At 49.5% G+C, this 27,555-nt stretch overlaps 1 protein-coding gene across 3 annotated transcripts in view; it reads right to left on the bottom strand.

Moving 5' to 3' along the window:
* Positions 1-3,515: 3,515 nt before the first annotated feature.
* The window catches only part of LOC105922277 (echinoderm microtubule-associated protein-like 4), a 30,640-nt gene continuing 6,600 nt past the window's right edge, over positions 3,516-27,555 (bottom strand). The window contains exons 6-24 of one of the 3 annotated variants that reach the window (XM_036125950.1): positions 23,915-23,940; positions 23,689-23,724; positions 19,512-19,635; positions 17,254-17,403; positions 17,108-17,177; positions 16,779-16,889; positions 16,617-16,712; positions 16,409-16,543; positions 13,578-13,713; positions 10,707-10,864; positions 10,497-10,622; positions 8,513-8,644; positions 8,373-8,440; positions 8,173-8,261; positions 8,000-8,097; positions 4,677-4,764; positions 4,477-4,575; positions 4,085-4,215; positions 3,516-4,009 (exon numbers count right to left, since the gene is read on the bottom strand). In XM_036125950.1, coding sequence (XP_035981843.1) covers positions 3,569-4,009; positions 4,085-4,215; positions 4,477-4,575; positions 4,677-4,764; positions 8,000-8,097; positions 8,173-8,261; positions 8,373-8,440; positions 8,513-8,644; positions 10,497-10,622; positions 10,707-10,864; positions 13,578-13,713; positions 16,409-16,543; positions 16,617-16,712; positions 16,779-16,889; positions 17,108-17,177; positions 17,254-17,403; positions 19,512-19,635; positions 23,689-23,724; positions 23,915-23,940 — 2,314 coding nt within the window. In that variant the 3' untranslated portion in view covers positions 3,516-3,568. The remainder of the gene's footprint in view (positions 4,010-4,084; positions 4,216-4,476; positions 4,576-4,676; positions 4,765-7,999; positions 8,098-8,172; positions 8,262-8,372; positions 8,441-8,512; positions 8,645-10,496; positions 10,623-10,706; positions 10,865-13,577; positions 13,714-16,408; positions 16,544-16,616; positions 16,713-16,778; positions 16,890-17,107; positions 17,178-17,253; positions 17,404-19,511; positions 19,636-23,688; positions 23,725-23,914; positions 23,941-27,555) is intronic. The other 2 variants (XM_036125952.1, XM_036125951.1) reach the window with 2 other exon arrangements.

Genomic DNA, 27,555 nt, shown 5'->3' with positions numbered 1-27,555 from the left:
CATTTGAAGCAAGTGAAGTTTAAACTCTTCATCTGAGGTTTAGTTTGTCACCTGGAAGGTTAGACACGCCTCCACCTGGGTGTACGCCGCACGTCTGGACTCCTGTCTGGACGTCTGGACACCGGTCTGGACGTCTGGACACCAATCTGGACGTCTGGACTCCTGTCTGGACGTCTGGACACCGGTCTGGACGTCTGGACACCAATCTGGACGTCTGGACACTGGTCTGGACGTCTGGACTCCAATCTGGACATCTGGACACCTGTCTGGACGTCTGGACACCGATCTGGACGTCTGGACACCAATCTGGACGCCTGGACACCAATCTGGACGTCTGGACTCCTGTCTGGACGTCTGGACACCGGTCTGGACTCCTGTCTGGATGTCTGGACACCGGTCCTCTGCGCGTCCACTTTGAGAGGAGCGCGGCAAGTTCTTATCAGGGCAAATTTACAGAAGATGTCGTGAACTGATAAAATAAGGTTTTAAATCCAGAAAGGTTACTTCAGCACATGCTGTACACTTTAAAAGATAAAATGAAGACAAATTTGTTTCACGAAGGCACAGAAGAAAAAGGGCAGATGCTCCCAGCCCACCTAGGTTCTATCTTTGCACGTTATGTTTTATTATGTTATGTGTTATCAATTCTGAGATGTATTGTAGCCTATTTGCTAAGCAGTAGTGATGCAAGTTTGGCAGATCTAGTCTCCCCTTCTATCTTTTTTAAAAGAGGGATGTGGTTAAGTTTCGGTAACTCTGCCAATTTAGACGACACAGTAATACTGAAATATTTAAAACTCCCTGATTGCAGTTGTAAATCTAGGGCGTTCTGTAAAGAGCTGTTAATTGACAGTACTGTCAATTCAGACCAATTTATTGAGTAAACAGACTTTTGAGAACGACTCTAGTAATCAAATTACTTGACAGAGAGGCGTTTGAGTGCTGGAGAGTAATGCATCATCTGCATAAAGACTGAATTTATGCTCTATAGTTTGCTGAAAGAGGCTCATCTTTCTCTGCAGTTGGCATTATTCACCAACCCTAGAACCAGAACAAGTTACTAAACATAATCTAAATTTTGCTCCACAAGATCCTGCCTGTTGGTTGGATTAAAGGGTTGAGCCTGCTTCATCATTGGATGAATGGATCATCAGGGTTCAAGAGGAAACAAAGAGGTGTAGAGTCCAGAAGCACCACTAGGTGGAGCTGTGGAGCTGCAGACTGATTCTGGAACTGGAAAAAATTAGATGGATCTTTGACCCAAATCATGCAGAACCCTTAAAACTCAGGTACTTAACCAGATGAGCTTAAGTAGTACCACCCAAGAAGAGCCAAAACCCAAACTCAAACATCGGATCAAGACCTTTTTGATCAAACGGTATCAGAACACCTCCGTTTATGGTTTCCCCATCAAGGATTCTGGAGAACTTCTCATTTCTACAAATCCTTTAATATCACAAAAGGATATTTACTTCATTTTAATACAGTTTGCTCAATGACATCATTCCAGCTTCACTGATCACCTCAGACAAAGAAAGCCGATTGGCTGTCACCATGGCAACGTTTATTTGCTTTCACTTTTGAAATCTTCAGTACAGTCTGTCCTCTGACAGGAATGCATGAGAGAGGATGATTGGCTCAAAACAGTCACATAAAAATCATCGAGGATCCCCCCATGGCCCCGCCCCAACCTGAACATCCAGGTGAGTCCCTGAACTCCACAGAAGCCCTTTAGGGGCCGACATAGAAAAGATTAAAGTCAGTAATAAAAAGGCAACATTAAAGACCCCACCCCCTCCCCTGTGGACCAGTCCCCCCCTGCCCTAAAGGTCCCAACCCCTCCCCTATGAACCAGCCCCCCCCCCCCCCCTATAGGGCTCACCCCCTCCCCTGTGGACCAGTCCCCCCCTGCCCCAAAAGCCCCCCCCCCCTGCCCTAAAGGTCCCAACCCCTCCCCTATGAACCAGCCCCCCCCCCCTATAGGGCTCACCCCCTCCCCTGTGGACCAGTCCCCCCCTGCCCCAAAAGCCCCCCCCCCCCCTGCCCTAAAGGTCCCAACCCCTCCCCTATGAACCAGCCCCCCCTATAGGGCCCACCCCCACCCTATAGGGCTCACCCCCTCCCCTGTGGACCAGCCCCCCCCCCCAAAAGGCCCCGCCCCAAATTGACATCATCAACACATTCAACAAAAGCCTGAAGTGAAATGGTCCAGAACAGACAAAAACATCACCAGCAGTGAGTCACTGAGTAACCAATCAGAGCAGAGAGCCGTCCCTTTCCTGTCACCTGATTGGATAAGAGATGTGAGCTGAATGTGACTGAGGTGCTGCCATCTAGTGTTGAACAGAAATATACAGAGAAATCTGCAGTACATACAAACAACACAGATGCTTTGTTAACAGGAGGCCTCACTATGATCCCATTCCCCCAACATGAACAGTGAGAGGCTTCACTCTGATTGATTCTCTGTATCAACATGTCACAGTTTTTAACCTGAAGGTCATCGCGTCACACAAACACTTCCTGTTTGCAACAGTGTGAAGCTTCTGAAATCCGAACAAGTGGACCTTAAACCTAACAGTTCAGAACCAGTTTAAACAGAATTTAAACTGATGACTAATTCTGCAAATAATAAAACAAAATGTTACTTATCTTTATTCATTTAAACTTAAACCTGAAAGTTAGTCTTCTTCTGTAAAGTTTCAGAATAAAAGCCTGCAGCAGTATGCATCCTTCAGTGATGGTTTTGCAGAAAATTAGCCAAAAGTTAACACATAATCATTTTAGTTCACAGGAGAATAAAACACCAATTCTGATTTACACAATTATACCTAAAAAGCATCAGAGATTTTTTTTTTTTTTTAAGTTGAAAACAAAACATAACTTCCTGGTTCCGTCGGACCCACAAACTTGTGTTAAACCTAAAGACTTATTGTTAAAACGCCGGATTAACTCGGGTCTTTCTCTGGAGGAAAACGGGTCGCAGCTCTTTTGGTTTTATGTGGTAAAAATTTATGTTTTTGAAAATTCCTCCCTTTTATCAGTGGCCTGTTGCCCCATGTGGCAGACAGAACCGGTACCGGTACCGGCCCTGTGTGGCAGACGGGAGCGTAACAGAACCGGTACCGGCCCTGTGTGGCAGACGGGAGCGTAACAGAACCGGTACCGGTCCTGTGTGGCAGACAGAGCCGGTACCGGCCCTGTCTGCCACACAGGACCGGTACCGGTTCCGGCCCTGTCGTGTTACTGATTCGCCGATGGCGGGAGAATCTGGTGACCTTCTGTCAGCAGAGAGGCGTTAGCGTGATCAGGGCGAAGCCAGAGCGTCTGACCCAACATTAATGGTGGATCAGTATAAAACCGGAAGATTTGACATCATCCAGTGTTATATAATAAAAAAGGAGCTGAGATCCGATTGTGGAGTGTTTCTGAGAAGGTGAAGTTGGAGCGGTCCAAAGTTCTGTGGTTTTCCCCGTCGTATTTCTGACTGCAGTCCTGAAATGATCCGAGTCTTAGCAGACGTCACAGGTTGACAACCCAGACGTTGTCCCCAGAGAGCCGGCCCCCCCTAAGAGGGCGGGGTGAGGGGGGGCAGGCCCTCGTCGCTGGGCGTGGCCGTGTCGTCGCTGGTCTCCAGGCTGTCCTTCAGGCTCACCGTGCTGTCTGAGGCCGGCGGCGTGGACTCGGACAGAGGGGGGGTCAGCTCAGACGGCGGAGGGACTACGTCTGCGGCCGGAGGCGGCTCCTGGGTACCGGCGGACACTTCAGGGGCAGCGGCGGTTCCTGCCGGAGGAGACGGGGCGGCGACCGGGGCGACGAGCGGGTCGGCTCTGCGGGGGCCGGACTTTGAGACGATGCCGTCGGTGAGGGACAGGGAGGACTTCTTGACCAAACGCCACTGCATGATGCTGGTGTCCTTCCCCCCCGTGGAGATCAGGTGGCTGTCGCTATACAGGAAGCTGACGTTGGTCACATGACTGCTGTGGGCACTGTACTTATGGCTGGGAGCCTGCGGGACACAAACGGGTCAACGGGAACACGTTCTGACATGGTTCTGGTGACAACAAAGCGGACCGGAACCCACCTTGAATCTGGAGCACGGGTAGGCGAACAGGTGAACCTTACAGAAGTCGTCAGCCAGCGCAATCACCTTCCTGTTGTGGGATCTCATCAGCGCGTTGATGTCGGTGCCGTCAGAACCTTCGGGCCAAACACCTGAGACACACCAGGTACCGTTAGAACCCTCAGAACCAGGGTGGGTAATCCAGGGTGGGTCAGTAAAAAGCTGCAGCCTTCTCTCTAACCCAGGGTCTCCTGTCCTGCAGCCTTTAGCTGCATATCTGCTGCACCATCAGCTCACTGCGGAGCCGCACTGCATGCTGGGAGCTAGTCTACCGTCTGGTTCAGGGGTGGAGGACAACTAGAAGCTGCAGGACACCAGACCTGAGACCACTGGTAAAGAGCCGAGGCACTGACCGAAGACGTGGTAGCCCAGGACGCAGGTGTAGGTGGCCCAGTCGATGTCCTTACACTCTGAGCGGTTCCGGATCAGCTGGCAGCCGTTCTGAATGTCCCCTGAAAGTACACGGCCGTTACCGTTGGGTACTTCAGCGGTACTGACCCAGTGTCACATTGTACGGCCGCCGCGGTACCGCTGTGGGCCTCACAGCACTCACAGTAGAGGATCTCGTAGTCTCCGGAGTTGGACATGATGAACTTGTTGTCAGGTGACCAGTCCAGGTGTGTGATGTAGCTGGAATGTCCCTGCAGAGAGACCATGGGAGAGACGAGCACACCTGGTCACCACGGAGCCGCCGTCTGGGTTATGACCCCCCCCCCCGCCCCCCCAGGGCTGTTAATCAAGCCATACACGTCTACGTTACATGAACGGACATGACAGAGGGAAGAATAATAATGTAAATAAATAAAAGGGGTTATCCCGTGACATTAAACAGGCAGAACTATTAAACTATTAAAAGCTCCAGCAGCGTGTAAAACATCCTCCACCCATACGGTGTCCCGGAGGAAAATGCCCAGAACATGGCAGGTGGTCCCAGCATGCACTGGGGTTACAGTAAGTCTCTGCAAGCCTTGCTTTAATGAGGCACTCTGCAGCAGAGCGCACAGGAAGGCAGAGAATCAGAGTTGAAGCCAATAAGGAGAAAAAAGATAACTTGCTGCAAAGATCTGAGGCCTGTTTCACCAAAGCTGACTTTAGACACGCAGGATAAGCTTCAATGTGTCCCGGCTTTGTCCACTCAACAGAACCCATCGCCAGGTCCAGCCAGGCGCAGTAACCCAGCTACATGTCCCCGGCTGTCCACCACAGTCCAGGAGGTCGATCCCAGAGTCACTGATGGAGGAGCTGCAGACCAAAGCAGCAGCATCTGCTGCTGAGGACGTGACGGTCATCAGCCTCCAGACAGGAAACTGCTGCTGTAATAAAGGAGACGCGTCTGTCTGGAGCTGCTGACCAGCCACATTAAAGCCATTATGGAAAAAATTAAGTCAGGCTGAATTCTGAACATTTAACCGGAGGACAACTCTAAAGAGGTTTGTGAGAAAAGGATTTTCACACTTTCAGAGACAGCCTCTCTGCAGGGTGTAATCAGTGCAAAAGCTTGCTCCCACAGGACAAACCCCCAGTCTTGCAGTTTTCCCCACGGTCACAGAGGATCTGCCTCTCAGCAGGGGTTCCCTGCTGCTGTAAAACCAAACCACTCCCCCACAGACAATGGGTCAGAGCACTCCTGACCAGACAGGCTTCCACTTCTGACCAGACTTGGAGACGACCAGTTCTCCAGGACAAAGCTACCAGCCGCCACCATTCCTTCCTCCCTGGGAGGACAGAGGGGCTGGCTTGAGAAAGCTAGCACCATGGGGATGGAGGCCTACAAAGCCCCCCAGCAGCACGGAGAGCGCTGCTAAACTCATCTGCCTGCTTCGATGGAGTGACCAGGGGAAAGAGGGGGATTGTTCTCCTCTGCGGAGTGGAGGACCTCCCTGGCATCGAGGGAAACTGACACCCAGCCTTCACCTTCTTCCTGCCTGGGCCATAGGAGGGGGGAGATGGATGCACCATTCAGCGCCTGGGAGAGATTCCTCGTCACCGGGGGAATATCACCGGGTAAATCAGAGTCTGCTGTCTTAACCTCAGCGTCAGGAGCAGGAGGAAGAAATCCTGCCACGCCAAAACCAGCTTTGTTTATTTTTCTCAGCCTTTACAGGGAAGCGAGCCCCAGAAGGAGCTGAAAAGTCGACAGGAGGACCCACTTTGTAAGCTGAGAGAAAGAGGAAGCTGACATAGAGACTGCGTGGACCGTCGGTGGAGGCCTTGCTTCCCGACCACATGCTGCCGCAGAGCTAAGCCACTAGCCGCTGCTGAACAGAACAACGGTTTCCCTTTCAGCGCTCCTTCCTTGGATGACCAAAGTGGACTGGACTCACGCGAGGCATCGACAGGTTGGGCAGAGGGACCCAAAGACAGAGGTTAAAATGGTTTATTGGGAAATGTTTTGTAAATCGTTACACATGGTTGCTTTAAAACAAAGGGCTAACGGAGGTAGCTCATGCTAGCCTTCGGTTTCATGGTATTGCTAATATTTGAGTGTGTTTTATGGTTATAACAAAGGTCATCTCCTCAAGGGTTTCATACATTGATAGGACATTAATGTTTACATTGTCCGTCCACTCATTATGACTAAAAATAAAGCTAAAGTCTTTAAAGTTAGTGCCGAAAACAAGCTAGCCAAAATGCTATTAGCTTCTGTTAACATCCGGTTCCAGACATTCAAAACAGAGCTTGTTTTAAAGCATAACGCTTGATCGTTTCGCTCTGCCATCATTTGATAGAGCTATGTGCCTTATTTCCACATTAATATTGAATATTAATGTCGATTTTAAGGCATTTTGGTAACTTTAAAGTAACTGATTTTAGCGACCGATCGCTGCAGCGCCCCCTAGCTTTCGGAGGTATCACTGCATCGATAAATTCAAGCGCTCCTAAGGTAATCATTTCACTGAGCAAATCATTCCTCAAAATGTTATTTCCTCAAATAATGTTTTGTGTAACTCAGGATTTGCATTGTGAATGGGTTGAAACACATGCCAAATGTTCTGAATTAGTCAAGCTAATTTAACCTCAATTCACATTCTTTAACTTTAAAGAACTTTGGTTCTTTAACTTAAACAAAATATTATTTCATCAAATAATGTTTTGTGTAACTCAGAATTCGCATTGTGAATGGGTTATAAACATGCCAAATGTTTTTCTAAATTAGTTAAGCTAATTTAACTCCATTCCATGCTTTTTGAATCAGATCTGCAGTGAACCAGGATTCACTGAATTTTTCTGCTTATGATCAACCACTTTTGTTTTGTCTATTGTTTGTTTTTGCATGTAAATAGTTCCTTAGCTTAGCTTCTTTTTAGCTTAATTTTGCTTAGTAGTTTCACTAGCCTAGTAGAGAGGATTTGTTTATTTGAAATATTGTGTTAATTCAGATAAACAGCATTACATAGTGATGTTCTCTGGATGTTCATTTTATTTCTGTTATTAAATTCTTGAACTTGAAAAGAAGTTGTCACTCCTTTATTCCATGTGTGAGCAGGTTTTGCTGTTAAAAGATCGCTAGTGCTCGAATTCATCCCTTTCAACTATTGTCTTAATATCAGCTTAACAGCTGATCATCACCAGACAATACTTAACAGACAGAGAGTTGTTTAATAAACATTAAATAACTTAAAACAGTGTATAATTCATCAACAGGACGGAACCGCTGATCCAAACGGGTCAGAGGACAGAACTTCTGGATAACGAGGAACTAATGGGGACAGACGGTAGCTGATCTGTTTGACAGCACAGAACCAAAGACATTTCTGCAAATAAACTGGATCAGCCTGTTTTGTAAAGCGTCTGGAGACAACATCTCAGGTGAACTCAGGCTCACCTGTTCATCCTTTGACCAATCAGAAGGCAGAAACAGAACACCTGACTCACCGTGCACTTCCCGTACCGGCTGTACTTCCGTCCTCGCTCCGACACGTTGTAGAGGTAAATAAAGTTATCGTGGGAGCCTACAGCCAGCATGCTGCCATCTGCCGATGAAACAGAGTGGAATGATGGGAAATGTAGTCCCAGACATTGCTAACAGGACTACAAACTCCACTCACCGACTGAGAAACGCATCACTGACAGCTGCTCGTTCCCGTCTGTGTGGATCCCCACCAGATCCGAGGTCTCAGCATCCAGAACAAACCACCTGGAAGGAAAGAAAGCAGGTTAGACCCTAAGGTTCTGGTCAGAACTCGGCCAGGTAGGTACCAGAACCAGGTAGGCACCAGAACCAGACAGCAGGAACGTGGTCACTGACTTTCCTGAGTGGGTTCCAATGACCACCACCGATCCACTGGGGTGAAACTCTGCACAGTGTCCGTGTTCCTGCAAGACCAACACAGCCGTCAGTGGACCAATCAACCGCTCTCTCACCTGTCACAAGCCCCGCCCCCTCACCTCCAGAGTACGGCTCCACTGCAGGCTGTGGTCCAGGGAGTTCCAGACGCAGACCAGCTGGTCCTGGGCGCACGTCAGGAACACTTCTCTGGATGGATGGGTGGCCAGTCCCCACAGCTCGTCCGTGTGTCCCTGAACGCACCACGACAGATCATCAACGCAAGGCAGAGACCCTGAACGCACCGCGACTGGTCCTCAATGCAACGCAGAGACCCTGAACGCACCGCGACTGGTCCTCAATGCAAGGCAGAGACCCTGAACGCACCGCGACTGGTCCTCAATGCAAGGCAGAGACCCTGAACGCACCGCAACAGATCCTCAATGCAAGGCAGAGACCATGAACGCACCGCGACTGGTCCTCAATGCAACGCAGAGACCCTGAACGCACCGCGACTGGTCCTCAATGCAAGGCAGAGACCCTGAACGCACCGCGACTGGTCCTCAATGCAACGCAAAGACCCTGAACGCACCGCGACAGATCATCAACGCAAGGCAGAGACCCTGAACGCACCGCGACTGGTCCTCAATGCAAGGCAGAGACCCTGAACGCACCGCAACAGATCATCAATGCAACGCAAAGACCCTGAACGCACCGCGACAGATCATCAATGCAACGCAGAGACCATGAACGCACCGCGACTGGTCCTCAATGCAAGGCAGAGACCATGAACGCACCGCGACTGGTCCTCAATGCAAGGCAGAGACCCTGAACTCACCACGACAGATCATCAATGCAACGCAGAGACCCTCACGTCCTCAATGCAAGGAGCCAGAGACCATAGACGCACGCGAATGCAATGCAAGGCAGAGACCCTGAACTCACCACGACAGATCATCAATGCAACGCAGAGACCCTAAACACACCACGACAGATCATCAATGCAACGCAGAGACCCTAAACTCACCACGACAGATCATCAATGCAACGCAGAGACCCTAAACACACCACGACAGATCATCAATGCAACGCAGAGACCCTGAACGCACCACGACAGATCATCAATGCAACGCAGAGACCCTGAACGCACCACGACAGATCATCAATGCAACTCAGAGACCCTGAACGCACCGCAACAGATCATCAATGCAACGCAGAGACCCTGAACGCACCGCAACAGATCATCAATGCAACGCAAAGACCCTGAACGCACCACGACAGATCATCAATGCAACGCAGAGACCCTAAACACACCACGACAGATCATCAATGCAACGCAGAGACCCTGAACGCACCACGACAGATCATCAATGCAACGCAGAGACCCTGAATGCATCGCGACAGATTCAGCGATTTAGTTAGAGTATATAACCTATACAGATAATTTTGTTGTGATCAGAAGTTCTCGTCCTGGCTGATGAAAAGCTCTATAGATCAGTTCCTCCTCCCGCGGTCCCCGCGCTGCCCAGGCAGATAGAAGCTATAAACTTATATTGTATTTATTACTACCAACAGAACCGAGAGGTGCCTGGCGAAAACAAACACGCTGGAAAAGGCGCTAAGGAGGCGTAACACCGTCGGTTGTGCGTCGTCCTCCTGTTTCTCCGGAGGAGGCAGCTTGACTAGGAAGCTCTTTGCGTCTGTCTGACCTGTGCTGTCTTCTTGCTGCCACCTGCTGGACCGGAGTGGTACTGCATTTTACCTCTTAACATAAACAGCCCCTAAAGTTTACCCCGCGAACCAAAGTGTGGGGCTTTTATTATGTTCTTCTGTCCATTGACGGTTCTGCTCAGATAAAAACCCAGAACACTGGAGTTGGTAGCAACTAAAATGTATTTTTCAAGGCTGAAGATCAAAGCAGACGGTGAGTTCTGCACCAATGAGAACTTCCATAAATGACACCGTCCTCACAGAACCACTGTAGACGTGGATTAGAGTTCTGCTGGGTCAGGACCAAACCTATGGTGGAGGTTCTGACTGGTCCACTGTCAGAACCGGCTAGTAACGGGGACCCAGACGGATCAGCGCAGGAACGTGTCGCCTCACCTGGACCTCCACCTGGAAGCCGTCGTTGAAGGTTCCCCTCAGGACGAAGTTGCGGGTCGTCCCGACCAGGAACTCCTCGCCTTTTCCCTCGGCCAGCGCCCTGATGTTCCCGTACTGATCCGGGACCTGCGGACAGAGGCGGTCATGTGACAGCGGTCAGCGGGCCGACGGGCGGTGGCTGTGGGCGGCGGCTGTGGGCGTGCGTGAGACCTCGATCTCTCGGTCCTGGTGCAGCTCGTGGTCCCACAGGACGACCCGGCGGTCCTTCCCGCCGCCGGTCAGCAGCGTGCCGCTCCTCATGTCGCACATGCAGAACACGCCTTTCTCGTGGGCCTCCATGGGTCTCGTGTCCGTCCTCATCTGAAAGGCTAGAGACAGAGCGGTGAATCGACACCGGACCCGTCTGATGGAGCAGCGGCTCAGAGAACCAGAACCAGAATCAGAACCAGAACCTGGGCCACCAGCTCAGCAAACACCTGAGCAGGTGTTCTCACACCGTCTTTACTAACATATGAATAACGATGAGAAACTATGACTGAGGATGTGGTGGAGCGGAGGAAGGAGCCGGGCTCCTCCATGGAGGGAGGAGTCTGAGAGCGTGGCAGGAGGCGCCAGCAGGAGGCGCCAGCAGGAGGCGCCAGCAGGAGGCGCCAGGGGAGGAGGATGCTTCAGACCCAGCGGCCATGGCTGAAACATGGGTGACCACCCCCCCAGAGCTCCGTGGTAGAGGAGTCCAGGTTCCTGCAGGAGCTAGGAGGAGCATCCTGACCCCACAGTTTGGTCCACACCGACCTCCACAGAGGAAACACTGGCTTCAGATCAGGAGTGTCTGATTCTCAGTGATAAACTGGACTTTGGTTCAGTTCTTCTGACGACGTTTGGACACCTGTCCAGGACTCTTCTACCCCGTTTACACGACCCTTTATTAACTGAGCCGAGACCGGTCCGAGCTCGGTAACCGAGATAACTCTGGAGTGTAAACGGTCAGCAGACTGAACCAATCCAGACACAACCGGACCGCGCTAACTGCAGCCCAGTTCCAGGTGTGGGCTCGGCCCGGTTGTTCTGGCCCAGTTATCTGATAATGAAGAGCGCATGTGCAGACCGTACGGTCAGCTGACATTAGCTTCCTTACCGTGCCACACGGTTTCCAGAGATGATTCTGCTTAGCAGTGTGATGAACCTCAGCGTCTGTCGTTGTTTCCTGCGTCTCTAAATCCTTATTGTAAAATAACTTGTATAGCGCTTTAACTGGTCTTGATGACCTCCAAAGCGCTTTACACTACAGTTCAGTCATTCATCCATTCACACCCTGACGGTGGTGAGCTATGTTAGCAGCCACAGCTGCCCTGGGGCAGACTGACAGAGGCCAGGCTGGCATAGACCGGCGCCACCGGGCGCTCTGACCACCGCCAGCAGGCAATGTGGGTGAAGGACACAATGACAGAGACAGTCAGAGCAGGGAATCGAACCGGCAACCCGCCAATTGCAAGATGAACTCCCTAACCTCTGCACCACCATCGCCCCGTTATTAGACGTTCGTTGTCTCATCCACTTCCCAAAGCAGACTCAGTCAAGTAAATCCACCAAAAGTTGCCGTCTTCGCCTGACCCTAATCCCAGAGAGCAGTAGTACCGCAGATCGCCACTAGGAGGCGAGGAAACCAAGGAACTGAGATAGGAAACCGTAACCGTAGTGATGTGTAAACGGTCGTCAGAATGAGGCTCGGCTTGGTTAACTGATCCAAACTCAGAGGGTAGTGGAAACGGGGCTAATGTCAGTTCTGGAGGTTCTGATCAACCTGCAGGTGGAGCGCTGCTGGTTCTGAGCACATGGAAGTCCATCCTCCCAGAACCAGTCCAGGTCAGAACCAGTGACCCACCATCTCTGTCCTGGTGGTTAGAAGCTGCTGCTTGGTGTGAGAGGAGGACTTGGTCTCCTGAACCATGATGAGATGCTGATGTAATCTCTCTGGAACGTGTTGGAGAACTTTGTTAAATGAATCAGAGGTGAATGTAACTCACAATGCAGCTGAATCGAGCCGAAGCCCGTACTGACACAGCAGCTAACACCGACCCCATCAGGGGCCTTTGACTAGGCCACTGGCCCGTTAGCTAACAGCTACAGCCCATCAGGGGCCTTTGACTAGGCCACTCGCCTGTTAGCTAACAGCTACAGCTCATCAGGGGCCTTTGACTAGGCCACTGGCCTGTTAGCTAACAGCTACAGCCCATCAGGGGCCTTTGACTAGGCCACTCGCCTGTTAGCTAACAGCTACAGCCCATCAGGGGCCTTTGACTAGGCCACTGGCCCGTTAGCTAACAGCTACAGCCCATCAGGGGCCTTTGACTAGGCCACTCGCCTGTTAGCTAACAGCTACAGCCCATCAGGGGCCTTTGACTAGGCCACTGGCCCGTTAGCTAACAGCTACAGCCCATCAGGGGCCTTTGACTAGGCCACTCGCCCGTTAGCTAACAGCTACAGCCCATCAGGGGCCTTTGACTAGGCCACTCACCCATCAGCTAACAGCTACAGCCCATCAGGGGCCTTTGACTAGGCCACTCGCCTGTTAGCTAACAGCTACAGCCCATCAGGGGCCTTTGACTAGGCCACTCACCCATCAGCTAACAGCTACAGCCCATCAGGGGCCTTTGACTAGGCTACTGGCCTGTTAGCTAACAGCTACAGCCCATCAGGGGCCTTTGTCTAGGCCACTCGCCTGTTAGCTAACAGCTACAGCCCATCAGGGGCCTTTGACTAGGCCACTCTACCGCTGACTGTGTTTTAAAGGTTTTCTTCCCTGCAATACTGCATACCGCCGCTCCCTTCCCCCCTGGAAGCAGCTTAACATCTGGCTGCAGTCCAGGGAAAACCTGCTGAGCCAGGACAGGGATGCACCCGCAGGCGGTGTTTTCCTCAGAACCCAACTGATCCTGGCTCAGCAGGAAATCATTAAAGGGGAGTGGCAGCCGAAGGCTTTGCAGGAACCTGTCCTCCAGGAGGAATGCGATCAACGGCTGCACGACTAAACACATCAACGACTCGGCTTTAAGTTTCCCAACTGTGTCGGCAGGTCCTCACCTTGAGGTCCCTTTCCAGAAGGCGCCTCGGCGGAGTTCCTGGTCCAGACCAGCAGCTGTCCTGCAGAGTCTCCGGTCACGATGTCTCCGTTGCTCCGGAAGGTCAGACACTGGATGAACTTTGGCCTGTCATGATTCTGACCACAGAAGAAGAAAAGGTCAGAGAGGGAGGCATGTTTGACCGCGTACCTCCTAGTTTTACGTTATGAGCTGCTGATCTACTCAGACCCGGCTGGGACTGGCCAGGAAGCAGTGACCTTAAAGGGGACACGCTTTAGAACACCGGGCTATTTCGGCTGGACTAAAACTGATCTAAGGTCTGTGACGGTTTCCAAACGTTCTCCTTTTGGATATCTGGGCTTCATGTTCCTCTCATCTGCATTGGCCCATTGGATCTTGGTTCTGTTTGTCTGGCCGTGTTCGCTGGCGTAAAAAGAACAGCAGACTGCGATCCAAAGGCTCGGGTTCAGGTTCTAAAGAAGTTTCCTTTCATGGGAATCCACTTCAGTGAGTGACAGAAATAAGAAGCAGATCGGATCACTGGTTCTGTTGGCTTGGTAAAATACGGAAGAACCGGGTGAAGCAGAGATTCCGATTCTCAACCAGAATCCCTTTATTGTTCCACAGGGACAGGATCCAGCAGACGAACTCACTGGTTTCAAAGAGAAGAATAAAAACTAAAGAAAACCTGGTTCTGTAAAGGAAACCTGGTTCTGTAAAGGAAACCTGGTTCTGTAAAGAAAACCTGGTTCTGTAAAAGGAAACCTGGTTCTGTAAAGGAAACCGGGTTCTGTAAAGGAAACCGGGTTCTGTAAAGAAAACCTGGTTCTGTAAAAGAAAACCTGGTTCTGTAAAAGAAAACCGGGTTCAGTAAAGGAAACCTGGTTCAGTAAAGAAAACCTGGTTCTGTAAAAGAAAACCTGGTTCTGTAAAAGAAAACCTGGTTTTGTAAAGGAAACCGGGTTCTGTAAAGAAAACCTGGTTCTGTAAAAGAAAACCGGGTTCAGTAAAAGAAAACCGGGTTCAGTAAAAGAAAACCGGGTTCAGTAAAAGAAAACCGGGTTCTGTAAAGAAAAACTGGTTCTGTAAAGGAAACCTGGTTCAGTAAAAGAACCGGGTTCTGTAAAAGAAAACCTGGTTCTGTAAAAGGAAACCTGGTTCTGTAAAAGAAAACCTGGTTCTGTAAAAGAAAACCGGGTTCTGTAAAAGAAAACCTGGTTCTATAAAAGAAAACCGGGTTCAGTAAAAGAAAACCGGGTTCAGTAAAAGAAAACCGGGTTCTGTAAAGAAAAACTGGTTCTGTAAAGGAAACCTGGTTCAGTAAAAGAACCGGGTTCTGTAAAAGAAAACCTGGTTCTGTAAAAGGAAACCTGGTTCTGTAAAAGAAAACCGGGTTCAGTAAAAGAAAACCGGGTTCAGTAAAAGAAAACCGGGTTCTGTAAAGAAAAACTGGTTCTGTAAAGGAAACCTGGTTCAGTAAAAGAAAACCGGGTTCTGTAAAGGAAACCTGGTTCTGTAAAAGAAAACCTGGTTCTGTAAAAGAAAACCGGGTTCTGTAAAGGAAACCTGGTTCTGTAAAGAAAAACTGGTTCTGTAAAGGAAACCTGGTTCAGTAAAAGAAAACCGGGTTCTGTAAAGGAAACCTGGTTCTGTAAAAGAAAATCTGGTTCTGTAAAGGAAACCTGGTTCTGTAAAAGAACCGGGTTCTGTAAAAGAAAACCTGGTTCTGTAAAGGAAACTGGGTTCTGTAAAAGAAAACCTGGTTCTGTAAAGGAAACCTGGTTCTGTAAAGGAAACCTGGTTCTGTAAAAGAAAACCTGGTTCTGTAGAGGAAAACCTGGTTCTGTAAAGGAAACTGGGTTCTGTAAAAGAAAACCTGGTTCTGTAAAGGAAACCTGGTTCTGTAAAGGAAACCGGGTTCTGTAAAAGAAAACCGGGTTCTGTAAAGGAAACCTGGTTCTGTAAAAGAAAACCTGGTTCTGTAAAGAAAACCGGGTTCTGTAAAGAAAACCTGGTTCTGTAAAAGAAAGCCGGGTTCTGTAAAGAAAACCGTGTTTTGTAAAGAAAACCTGGTTCTGTAAAAGAACCGGGCTTTTAAACGTCTCTTGTAGTGATGATTTGGTCCTCCTGGGTTTCTGTGACGGTTCTATGGAGGCTCTAGAACCGCCTCCATCATTTCTGCCAGCTAAGGCTTAGCTGAATAAAAAGTTCAATAGAATAATGGCATTCTGGCCCTGTTATATATATTACATCATTACATCCTCCCAACCAATCACAACGCAGACTCAGGAGCCAAGCTCCGCCCCCTTCATAGAGTCCAGAGAGCACACGTTCTTTTTTCTTTTTAAAAACTTGCAGTTGTGGTAAAAAGTTGAATAAAGGGTTGAGTTTGAATTCAGCGTGTGTGTCTGTATCTAAAAGTAGGTTGCTAAGCAACAGCATAAAATGGCCAGGGCTGCATTTAAAATAAACCTTTTAAATTTGTTGATGATTATCGATCAATACCATTTCTATTTTATCGACGTGTTTGTTATTCTAAATCATCCAGCCGTACTCCCAGCAGCTCCTAAGTTTCTAAGCCTGGAACAACCAGAGGTTCTGGTTCTGCTCGGTGCCGGGTTAGAGGTTCTGGTTCTGCTTGGTGCCGGATTAGAGGTTCTGGCCGTGCAGAACCACAGAGAAAGCACCGGCCCTCGCTTCAGAGCAGCAAGAACCTTCAGGACATGGTTCTGGAGCCGAGGAGCCAACAGGGGAACCGGCCAGAACCAGCTGTGGAGGAAATCTGATGAAGGACAGAGAAAAACCCACTGGTACCAGAACCGTTCTACTCACCCCAAAGAGTCCCTGTTTGCGCAGCAGCGAGCTCCCGTTCCAGGTCCAGAAGAAGATGTGGAACTTGCCACACGTGACGATGGTGTTTGGATCAGTGGGGTGGAACTCAACAGCCAGAACCACGTCAGTAGTGGTCTGTCAGGAGACACAGACAGCTTAGAACCCGTCAGAACCAGGAGCCCAGTGAGCAGAAGCTTTGAGGGCTCACCTTGATCTCCGCGACCTTTGACTTCTTGTGCCAGTCCCAAACCGTCAACATGTGATCGTTACAGTCGTCAATGACGCCCAGGTGCTGACCCGAGTCCTGCGAATCAGACGACCGGTCAGAAGGTTCTACTGGACCACGAGGTCCAAGATCAGAGACACTCACAGCTTTGGAGAACGCCAGAGATCCAACGCCCCGCTCAAAGGTTCCCAGACCGATGACCTGCAGGGTGGACAGGCTGACGCTGTCCCAGACCCGTACGTGAGGCTGCAGCGCCTGGAACGGACCACACAGAACCAGAACGTTACTGGGCACAAGCTCAGCACGTGACCCAACTGGACCCCACGGTCAGAACCCAGCAGCTGCTGCTGGATGTGGGGCCTTGACCGGACCCGTTAACATGGTTAACAGAACCTTTTCTATCATGGTGCTGACCCAAACCAGCAGAACCTAAGTTCCTCCTCCTCACACAGAGAACCGGACGTTCTGCTCACCCGGCCGTCTTTGTCCACTCCGGCGATCTGCCCGGTCGCAATTCGGATCTTATCCGGATGGATGGCCAGACTGCCGGACACAGAGATGATGTCACCGATACGAAGCAGCCAATAGGAGGGCAGGAAATGACCCGAGCGGTCCTCACCATTTGATGCAGTCGGTGTGTCCGAGGTAATGCCTCTGGGTGCGTTCCTCGTAGTTAAACAGAACCGCCACGGATGCAATGAAGTAAACGATCTCTCCGGTGGGAAGCAGGTAGACGTTGGCCCGGCAGTCCCTGCCGCGGTACCCGTACCTGGACCCAGTCAAGGAAACACCGGGGGTTCTGTCAGGCTCCTACACACGCTCCACTGGGCTTCCAACAAGGTTCTGCTGAGAGGTTCTGACCACATTCTGTCCAGGTTCTGCTCCTGGGTAGGGATGGGTACCTTCCACATCACAACCAATATGGTACCTGGGAACCGGTACCTGGGAACCGGTACTCAGCGGTACTTATTCTTGGTACTTTTGTGTGTTTAATAAATAATTAATAATGTAATAAATGTTAATTAGTTTAGTAATAAATGCTCAATATTTCTCTAGGGCTGGACGATAATTTAATAACAATATATATCGATCGATAGACGTGAGGCACGATAGGAAAAACAGGGTAGATAAAACTTTGACATAGAAACAGTTTTCCTTCCTTGCTTTCAGCCTATCATATTTGTTGATGCTACAGTCACTACTTCCTCTCGACCAATCGTAATGGAGGACCCAGGCACGCCGTCACTAAGCCCCGCCCCCTCAAACAACAACACAGAGCATGTGAATGTGTCGCAGCAAGGAGCGGCGGAGGAAACGGTCCCAAAACGGGGATTTACTAGTTCTCCAGTCTGACAGAAATAAACCAGTGATTTGTAATATTTGCAGGGAACCGGTAAAAACAAAGTCTGCTAACGTAACAAACTTGTTTCATCACGTAAGCCGTTTACACACGAAGCAGAGCGAGCTGTGCCGCCCCGCGCTGCTGCGGGGACATGCTGCTGTTGTCTGCAGATGAAAAACCTGCCTTCAAATAATTACTCGCCACTCTTGATCCTGATATAAAGTTTTTCTCTAACAGCGCTCCCTAAATGGTGCAACTAGTGCAGAGAATCAGTGAAAAATGAGCTGCAGTCTGTTCCCACGCCACGACCTCTGACCTCAGCCCTGCGTCAGCCTCTCAATTATATAACCTGAGAAGTAACTAGTGTACTATTCCCACCTAAATAGGCTAGTTTACTTATTTATTTGGTATATTTATTTTGGTCATTTTACTGGTCACTTTAGTTTATTCTTTGTCATTATTAATAACATAACTCAGGTCTCTTAAGTTATTTTTCTTTAACAAAATTCTGTTATGTTTAAAAAAGTTGGTTAAATAAAGATTTAATTGGAATTCTGTGTTGGTGTTCTTTATTAAAATTAAATCATTTAGCAATATCATAAAATGTCCAGGCAGAGCTGCACATAAAATATGGTTTTAAATATTTTCAATAATTATCGATATCGATCAATTTCCTTTTTTATATCAATAAGCTTCTTTTCTATATCGTCCAGCCCTATATCTGTCAATATAACATTTAATATATAAACCTGGTTTGATCTACAAATGAACTTATAATTTGTGAATTTTAATACTTTGAGTAAATCCACAACTTAAAACTAATTTTCACCTTAAGACCAGTCATCAGGGGTGAACCAGGTGATGTGATTGGTTGAAGCTGTGTGTGAATAAAATTCAGGGAATTGTTCTAGTGCAGCAGAGGAAAAAAAAGACTATTAAAAACGTTTGATTTTATCTGGCTTTGTAAATCAGGAGGGGAAAGATGTGATGTGAGAACGGAGCGGCTCTCCTCTCTGCTCTGACTGCAGGTGGTTTCAGGACGAGGCAGCAGCTGCCTGTGAGACGGCGCTCAGGGAAGCAGGCATTAGCTCACCGCAGCATCGCCCCAAGACAATACCTGCAGAACGTTTGGTCATCACAGCACTCGTCACTTTGTAAAAAAGGTCTGGATGGGTCTGAAAAGTCGTTAAATATAGGGAGAAACTGTCTATCTACAAGTAGTGGAGCCATGCTGGCCTTGCTGGACCAGCGGCTGCTGATGTCATTACGCTCTTCAACGTCGTTCCACACCCTCAGTGTCACAGCGATGCATTCAGGTAGGGAACCATGGTACCGTTTGATTCTACGTGAATCAGTAGCCGGTAGTACCGACAAGATTGGGTCGTACCCATAAAGGTACCGAACTCACGGGTGGTTCTATTCAGGGCCCGGTAGAGAACGGCTAGGAACCCAGTTTAGATCAGCTGATGAAGAAACAGGCCTTTGTGGACGTGCTGAGGATGGGTTCTTTAGAACGTGGCCATTTTAAAGGATACACCCATTCCAGCTTGAGTCGTTCTGGAGGAAGTTCTGTGCGAACGTCGTCGTAGTTCTCCACATCTGAAGGGATGAACATGGTGATTGGTCGACCACGCATGAACATCTTGATGGCGTTTCCCTCTGGAACAAACAGAACAAACATGCAGATGAAGCCCATTTCACCTTTAATTAGATCCTGCATCAGACGCCAGCAAATAACTTTTTATTTCAGAACTGCATGAATTAAACTATCAGAACAGAAGCTCATTAAAGACAGAAAACCCAAACTGAGACGTCAAAGCTTCTGATTTAAAGAACCAAAGATGGCGAGGAACGCACGTCCGTCACCAACTCTAGATCCAGAGCAGCTGAGAAGCAGACACACGTCTGGCAACGTGGCAGACAGGCACTGCAGAAAGGACTAATGCAAGTAAAACTCTCTTGAAATTAGGACATTTGTCCTTGATTTGAGAAGGTAAATAAGATGATCTGCCAATGGAAAGAGTATTTTTACCCCTAACATAAGATAATTAAAGATAATGGAGATCAATTGTTTCCATTTTAAATGGAAAATCTTATTCCATTGTTTGAACGCTCAAATCAAGGACAATACACTAATTGAAGAAAATAAAACCTAGTTCCCATTTTGCAGTGTGAGGGACAGGTGAGGATGGGGGCGCTGTGCATGTCTCCAGCTAGAACAGTCAGCTGTCCTAAAGGTCGTCTCAACATCCACCAACTCATGTGCAAGGCTCATCTCCTCCAAGGTCTCCTCGTCTACCACCAGTTTGACATTAACGGACCGAACCGCGGTTCGTTTAAATCGGCCAGCCTCAAGAGACGGCGGCCGTCTCACCATTGTCCTCTGTGAGACGTGGAAGGTGCTGTGAGAAATATGAACCACCACCTCAGCCCTTCGACTCAGACTGGAGGAGCTTTCTAAGACCGCCCCGGGACACGGCGCCTCCCGGGTCCTACCAAGCTTTCCTCCTGGTTCACATCGCTCTTTCCCTCTGTCTGCTACAGAAGGGAACATCCGCTGTCCTCTTAGTGGCCAGAACGGACCAACTTTTCCTCAAACTGGAACCAAAGCTGAGTACGGTCTGCTTTCTGGGCCACGATGAAGCAAGCTGCCACCACAGAAACAAGCTGCCACTACAGAAGCAAGCTGCCGCTACAGAAACAAGCTGCCGCTACAGAAGCAAGCTGCCGCTACAGAAACATGCTGCCGCTACAGAAACATGCTGCCACTACAGAAACATGCTGCCACTACAGAAGCAAGCTGCCGGTAAAAAAAACAAGCTGCCGCTACAGAAGCAAGCTGCCGCTACAGAAACAAGCTGCCACTACAGAAGCAAGCTGCCGCTACAGAAACATGCTGCCGCTACAGAAACATGCTGCCGCTACAGAAACATGCTGCCACTACAGAAGCAAGCAGCCGGTACAAAAACAAGCTGCCGCTACAGAAGCAAGCTGCCGCTACAGAAGCAAGCTGCCACTACAGAAGCAAGCTGCCGGTACAAAAAACAAGCTGCCACTACAGAAGCAAGCTGCCACTACAGAAACAAGCTGCCGGTACAAAAAACAAGCTGCCACTACAGAAGCAAGCTGCCGCTACAGAAACTAGCTGCCGCTACAGAAACTAGCTGCCGCTACAGAAACAAGCTGCCACTACAGAAACAAGCTGCCGGTACAAAAAACAAGCTGCCGCTACAGAAACAAGCTGCCGCTACAGAAACAAGCTGCCACTACAGAAACATGCTGCCACTACAGAAACATGCTGCCGCTACAGAAGCAAGCTGCCGCTACAGAAACAAGCTGCCACTACAGAAACAAGCTGCCACTACAGAAACATGCTGCCACTACAGAAGCAAGCTGCCACTACAGAAACATGCTGCCACTACAGAAACAAGCTGCCACTACAGAAACATGCTGCCACTACAGAAACAAGCTGCCTGGGATCTCTCAGCTTTTGCAGGTGAACCGTAAGGAGTCGCTTTCTCCTTTCCCAGAGCCCTTCCCAGGCGAGCACCGTTGCTGCGCCACATCCAGATGATGCAGAAACTCTGGAGTGGCCACAAAGGAGAGCAGCCCTTCTGGCTGCCAGCCAAGTCATCATCATCACTAGAAGTCACCCCACTAGGGCACATCAAGGTGTAACTCACCCCAACGTAAAGGCATAACCCCCAAAAAGTAAAAAAATGCCACCACAGTGGGTCGTTCCAAGACACAGCCAGTGTGGGGGGACTCAGGGCTGCAGTCAGGACAAGGGACCAGGGCGAGGTCTGGTAGTTTGGCTACAGATCTGTCTTTAAATCTGGAGGAAGTTTCACCCCCCCACATCACCAGAGGATGAGCTTCATCAGTCTGAGCCGCTGGCTGAAGGCCCTGACTCAGAGATGCCAGAAGACGGCGGAGGACCGGATAGGTTTCTGAGCGCTAACGTGATGTTAGCAACATCGTTTATTTAACACTGGGGGTGGGGGGGGTGTCAGTTACAGTTGTTAAACTGTAACTGATTACTTCATGATATAATATATAGTAAATATTTATACATATATCCGAATCCACACCTAATTTTAGCAAAAACATGGTCTGTGAGGCACACATTGAACAAGGTGAAGAAGTGAATCAAACTGTGTGGTAATCAGGGAATTTATTCAGAGAAACAAAAATGGACTAGATTAAAAACTATAATTACATTATATTCATATCTCCCTATCATCTGGAATCATCTGCAGCTTTGTGTTATACATTTGCAATGTGAAAATGGAGCAGATCTCCCCTCGGCTGCCTGTGCCTGTGAGACAGCGCTGAGGGAATAAGGCAGAAACTTACAGCAGCTACCTGTGCCTGTGAGACAGCGCTGAGGGGAGCAGGAAGTCATGCAGCTACCTGTGAGACAGCGCTGAGGGAATAAGGCAGGAACTCACAGCAGCTGCTTGTGCCTGTGAGACAGCACTGAGGGAATAAGGCAGGAACTCACAGCAGCTACCTGTGCCTGTGAGACAGCGCTGAGGGAATAAGGCAAAACTCACAGCAGCTACCTGTGCCTGTGAGACAGCGCTGAGGGAATAAGGCAGGAACTCACAGCAGCTACCTGTGCCTGTGAGACAGCGCTGAGGGAATAAGGCAGAACTCACAGCAGCTACCTGAGCCTGTGAGACAGCGCTGAGGTAACAAGGCAGGAACTCACAGCAGCTACCTGTGCCTGTGAGACAGCGCTGAGAGAATAAGACAGGAACTCACAGCAGCTACCTGTGCCTGTGAGACAGCGCTGAGGGAACAGGCGACATGAGTAGGTAACAATAGCCAGATTGGTAAAAAGCCAAAAACGGAGAGAAAAGTCAGTGGATTTGTTTCTGATCCCTTTTTTCTAAACGTAGCTGGAGGCATCAGAAATATTAGCCCCGTGAGACCATCCTGATCTCGCGAGCTTTCAAGGTTTCACTCGCAGATCAGTCTGGCTACCCTCCGTTAAAGAAAATTTGGAGCCGTTCACCAAACGAACGTCCAATCAGCGTTGGCTTGTGGTTGTGTTTTCGTCGTCGCTTGTAACAGAGCGACGACGAAGCATGTTGACGAGTACGTCATATGCTTCGTCGATCTGATTGGTTCATTTGGCCCGTCTATCACCAACATAGGCCAATCAGCTAACCAGTATTTTCACGGAAGGTTTCCAGATATGCGGAGCAAATCCATCTGGGGGAGTCAGGTTACAGAAAAGTGCCCAGATGGAGTTTCCTTCATTATTATGGAGTGGCCTCCACCACTGTGATAACATCTCATGATATTTAGAGTGATTTTAAAATGATTCTGTTTAGAATAAGTGTGCAAATCTACAGTATGCTATATCACCAGCTTTAAATTGGTTTAATATTTATTTTATTAATTCTGAAGGTGTGCCGTCTTTATTTTTGCTGTGGCGGAGCGCCACGATGTAGCGGAAACCACGGTTTTAACTTTAACTGCAGCGATGCGCGTTTGTGAAAATTAATAATTTAGTTATTGTTGAATACGTTAAAGAGAAACATGTTGATGCTCTCAGTCCTGGTTTTAGCTGCTCAGTGGTAACAGAAAAGAGGCGTGGCATCAGACAGAACAGAGACAGCAGGTGGATGAGTGAGGCAGACACAGAAAGAGACGTGATTGGTTCAGAAACAGGAAGTGTGAAAAGCTGCTAGCTGAACTTACCGGCCAGGCTGTTTTTCTCTCGGGTCGACATTTTGGCTGGTGTGAGACAGAGACACGGTCACTCAACAACAAGCACAACACCAACACATCAATATGGCCTCTGACACAAGCTAGGCAACCACAGTAATGTTTGGACAAGCCTCTGATTCCTATTGGCCGTCAGACATGAGGAGGACATGAGGAGGATGATGATGATGATGATGATGTGGAGACGAAGAGTATTTACCTTGGCTGACTACCGGATCTTTGTGTCTGAAAAAGAAGAAAACATTGATGATTCTCCTCGTAGCGGACGCTACGCCACACACGGCTGGGTTCACCAGACTCTACAGAAAAGTTGCTGCTTCTGTGGAGCTTCAGTAAATGTTAGCTAACGAGTTACGTACCTGAACAGGTAATATAAACATGGTGAACAGGTGATTTAAGCATCTTAAAGGTGACGCCTTTAAGATGCAACATCAAAGGTTTTCAGCATCAAAGGTTTTCAGAGGTGGTGAGGTCTAACTTGGCCTTTGGTCAGAAGCTGCACAGGTTCCAGAACCATCTGGGATCTCCACAGGTTCCAGAACCATCTGATCTCTACAGGTTCCAGAACCATCTGATCTCCACAGGTTCCAGAACCATCTGGGATCTCCACAGGTTCCAGAACCACCTGTGATCTCCACAGGTTCCAGAACCATCTGGGATCTCTACAGGTTCCAGAACCATCTGGGATCTCCACAGGTTCCAGAACCATCTGATCTCTACAGGTTCCAGAACCATCTGATCTCCACAGGTTCCAGAACCATCTGATCTCCACAGGTTCCAGAACCATCTGGGATCTCCACAGGTTCCAGAACCATCTGATCTCCACAGGTTCCAGAACCATCTGATCTCTACAGGTTCCAGAACCATCTGATCTGTACAGGTTCCAGAACCATCTGGGATCTCCACAGGTTCCAGAACCATCTGGGATCTCCACAGGTTCCAGAACCATCTGTGATCTCCACAGGTTCCAGAACCACCAGGGATCTCTACAGGTTCCAGAACCACCAGGGATCTCCACAGGTTCCAGAACCACCAGGGATCTCCACAGGTTCCAGAACCACCAGGGATCTCCACAGGTTCCAGAACCACCAGGGATCTCCACAGGTTCCAGAACCACCAGGGATCTCCACAGGTTCCAGAACCACCAGGGATCTCCACAGGTTCCAGAACCACCTGTGATCTCCACAGGTTCCAGAACCACCTGTGATCTCCACAGGTTCCAGAACCACCAGGGATCTCTACAGGTTCCAGAACCACCTGTGATCTCTACAGGTTCCAGAACCATCTGGGATCTCCACAGGTTCCAGAACCATCTGATCTCTACAGGTTCCAGAACCATCTGATCTCTACAGGTTCCAGAACCATCTGATCTCCACAGGTTCCAGAACCATCTGATCTCCACGGGTTCCAGAACCATCTGGGATCTCCACAGGTTCCAGAACCATCTGGGATCTCCACAGGTTCCAGAACCATCTGGGATCTCCACAGGTTCCAGAACCATCTGGGATCTCCACAGGTTCCAGAACCATCTGGGATCTCCACAGGTTCCAGAACCATCTGTGATCTCCACAGGTTCCAGAACCACCAGGGATCTCCACAGGTTCCAGAACCACCTGTGATCTCCACAGGTTCCAGAACCACCTGTGATCTCCACAGGTTCCAGAACCACCTGTGATCTCCACAGGTTCCAGAACCACCTGTGATCTCCACAGGTTCCAGAACCACCAGGGATCTCTACAGGTTCCAGAACCACCTGTGATCTCTACAGGTTCCAGAACCATCTGGGATCTCCACAGGTTCCAGAACCATCTGATCTCTACAGGTTCCAGAACCATCTGATCTCTACAGGTTCCAGAACCATCTGATCTCCACAGGTTCCAGAACCATCTGATCTCCACGGGTTCCAGAACCATCTGGGATCTCCACAGGTTCCAGAACCATCTGGGATCTCCACAGGTTCCAGAACCATCTGGGATCTCCACAGGTTCCAGAACCATCTGGGATCTCCACAGGTTCCAGAACCATCTGGGATCTCCACAGGTTCCAGAACCATCTGTGATCTCCACAGGTTCCAGAACCACCAGGGATCTCCACAGGTTCCAGAACCACCTGTGATCTCCACAGGTTCCAGAACCACCTGTGATCTCCACAGGTTCCAGAACCACCAGGGATCTCTACAGGTTCCAGAACCACCTGTGATCTCTACAGGTTCCAGAACCATCTGGGATCTCTACAGGTTCCAGAACCATCTGGGATCTCTACAGGTTCCAGAACCATCTGGGATCTCTACAGGTTCCAGAACCATCTGGGATCTCTACAGGTTCCAGAACCATCTGGGATCTCCACAGGTTCCAGAACCATCTGTGATCTCCACAGGTTCCAGAACCATCTGTGATCTCCACAGGTTCCAGAACCATCTGTGATCTCCACAGGTTCCAGAACCATCTGTGATCTCCACAGGTTCCAGAACCACCAGGGATCTCCACAGGTTCCAGAACCACCAGGGATCTCCACAGGTTCCAGAACCACCAGGGATCTCCACAGGTTCCAGAACCACCAGGGATCTCCACAGGTTCCAGAACCACCAGGGATCTCCACAGGTTCCAGAACCACCTGTGATCTCCACAGGTTCCAGAACCACCTGTGATCTCTACAGGTTCCAGAACCACCAGGGATCTCTACAGGTTCCAGAACCACCAGGGATCTCTACAGGTTCCAGAACCACCAGGGATCTCCACAGGTTCCAGAACCACCAGGGATCTCCACAGGTTCCAGAACCACCAGGGATCTCCACAGGTTCCAGAACCACCAGGGATCTCCACAGGTTCCAGAACCACCTGTGATCTCCACAGGTTCCAGAACCACCTGTGATCTCCACAGGTTCCAGAACCACCTGTGATCTCTACAGGTTCCAGAACCACCTGTGATCTCTACAGGTTCCAGAACCACCTGTGATCTCTACAGGTTCCAGAACCACCTGTGATCTCCACAGGTTCCAGAACCACCAGGGATCTCCACAGGTTCCAGAACCACCAGGGATCTCCACAGGTTCCAGAACCACCTGTGATCTCCACAGGTTCCAGAACCACCTGTGATCTCCACAGGTTCCAGAACCACCAGGGATCTCTACAGGTTCCAGAACCACCTGTGATCTCTACAGGTTCCAGAACCATCTGGGATCTCCACAGGTTCCAGAACCATCTGATCTCTACAGGTTCCAGAACCATCTGATCTCTACAGGTTCCAGAACCATCTGATCTGTACAGGTTCCAGAACCATCTGATCTCTACAGGTTCCAGAACCATCTGATCTGTACAGGTTCCAGAACCATCTGATCTGTACAGGTTCCAGAACCATCTGTGATCTCTACAGGTTCCAGAACCATCTGTGATCTCCACAGGTTCCAGAACCATCTGGGATCTCCACAGGTTCCAGAACCATCTGGGATCTCCACAGGTTCCAGAACCATCTGGGATCTCTACAGGTTCCAGAACCATCTGTGATCTCTACGGGTTCCAGAACCATCTGATCTCCACGGGTTCCAGAACCATCTGGGATCTCCACAGGTTCCAGAACCATCTGGGATCTCCACAGGTTCCAGAACCATCTGGGATCTCTACAGGTTCCAGAACCATCTGGGATCTCCACAGGTTCCAGAACCATCTGGGATCTCTACAGGTTCCAGAACCATCTGGGATCTCTACAGGTTCCAGAACCATCTGGGATCTCTACAGGTTCCAGAACCATCTGGGATCTCCACAGGTTCCAGAACCATCTGGGATCTCCACAGGTTCCAGAACCATCTGTGATCTCCACAGGTTCCAGAACCACCAGGGATCT

This window comes from Fundulus heteroclitus, chromosome 22, assembly GCF_011125445.2.
Source record: "Fundulus heteroclitus isolate FHET01 chromosome 22, MU-UCD_Fhet_4.1, whole genome shotgun sequence".
Classification (NCBI taxonomy): domain Eukaryota; kingdom Metazoa; phylum Chordata; class Actinopteri; order Cyprinodontiformes; family Fundulidae; genus Fundulus; species Fundulus heteroclitus.
This window is presented reverse-complemented; position numbering and strand designations above follow the sequence as displayed.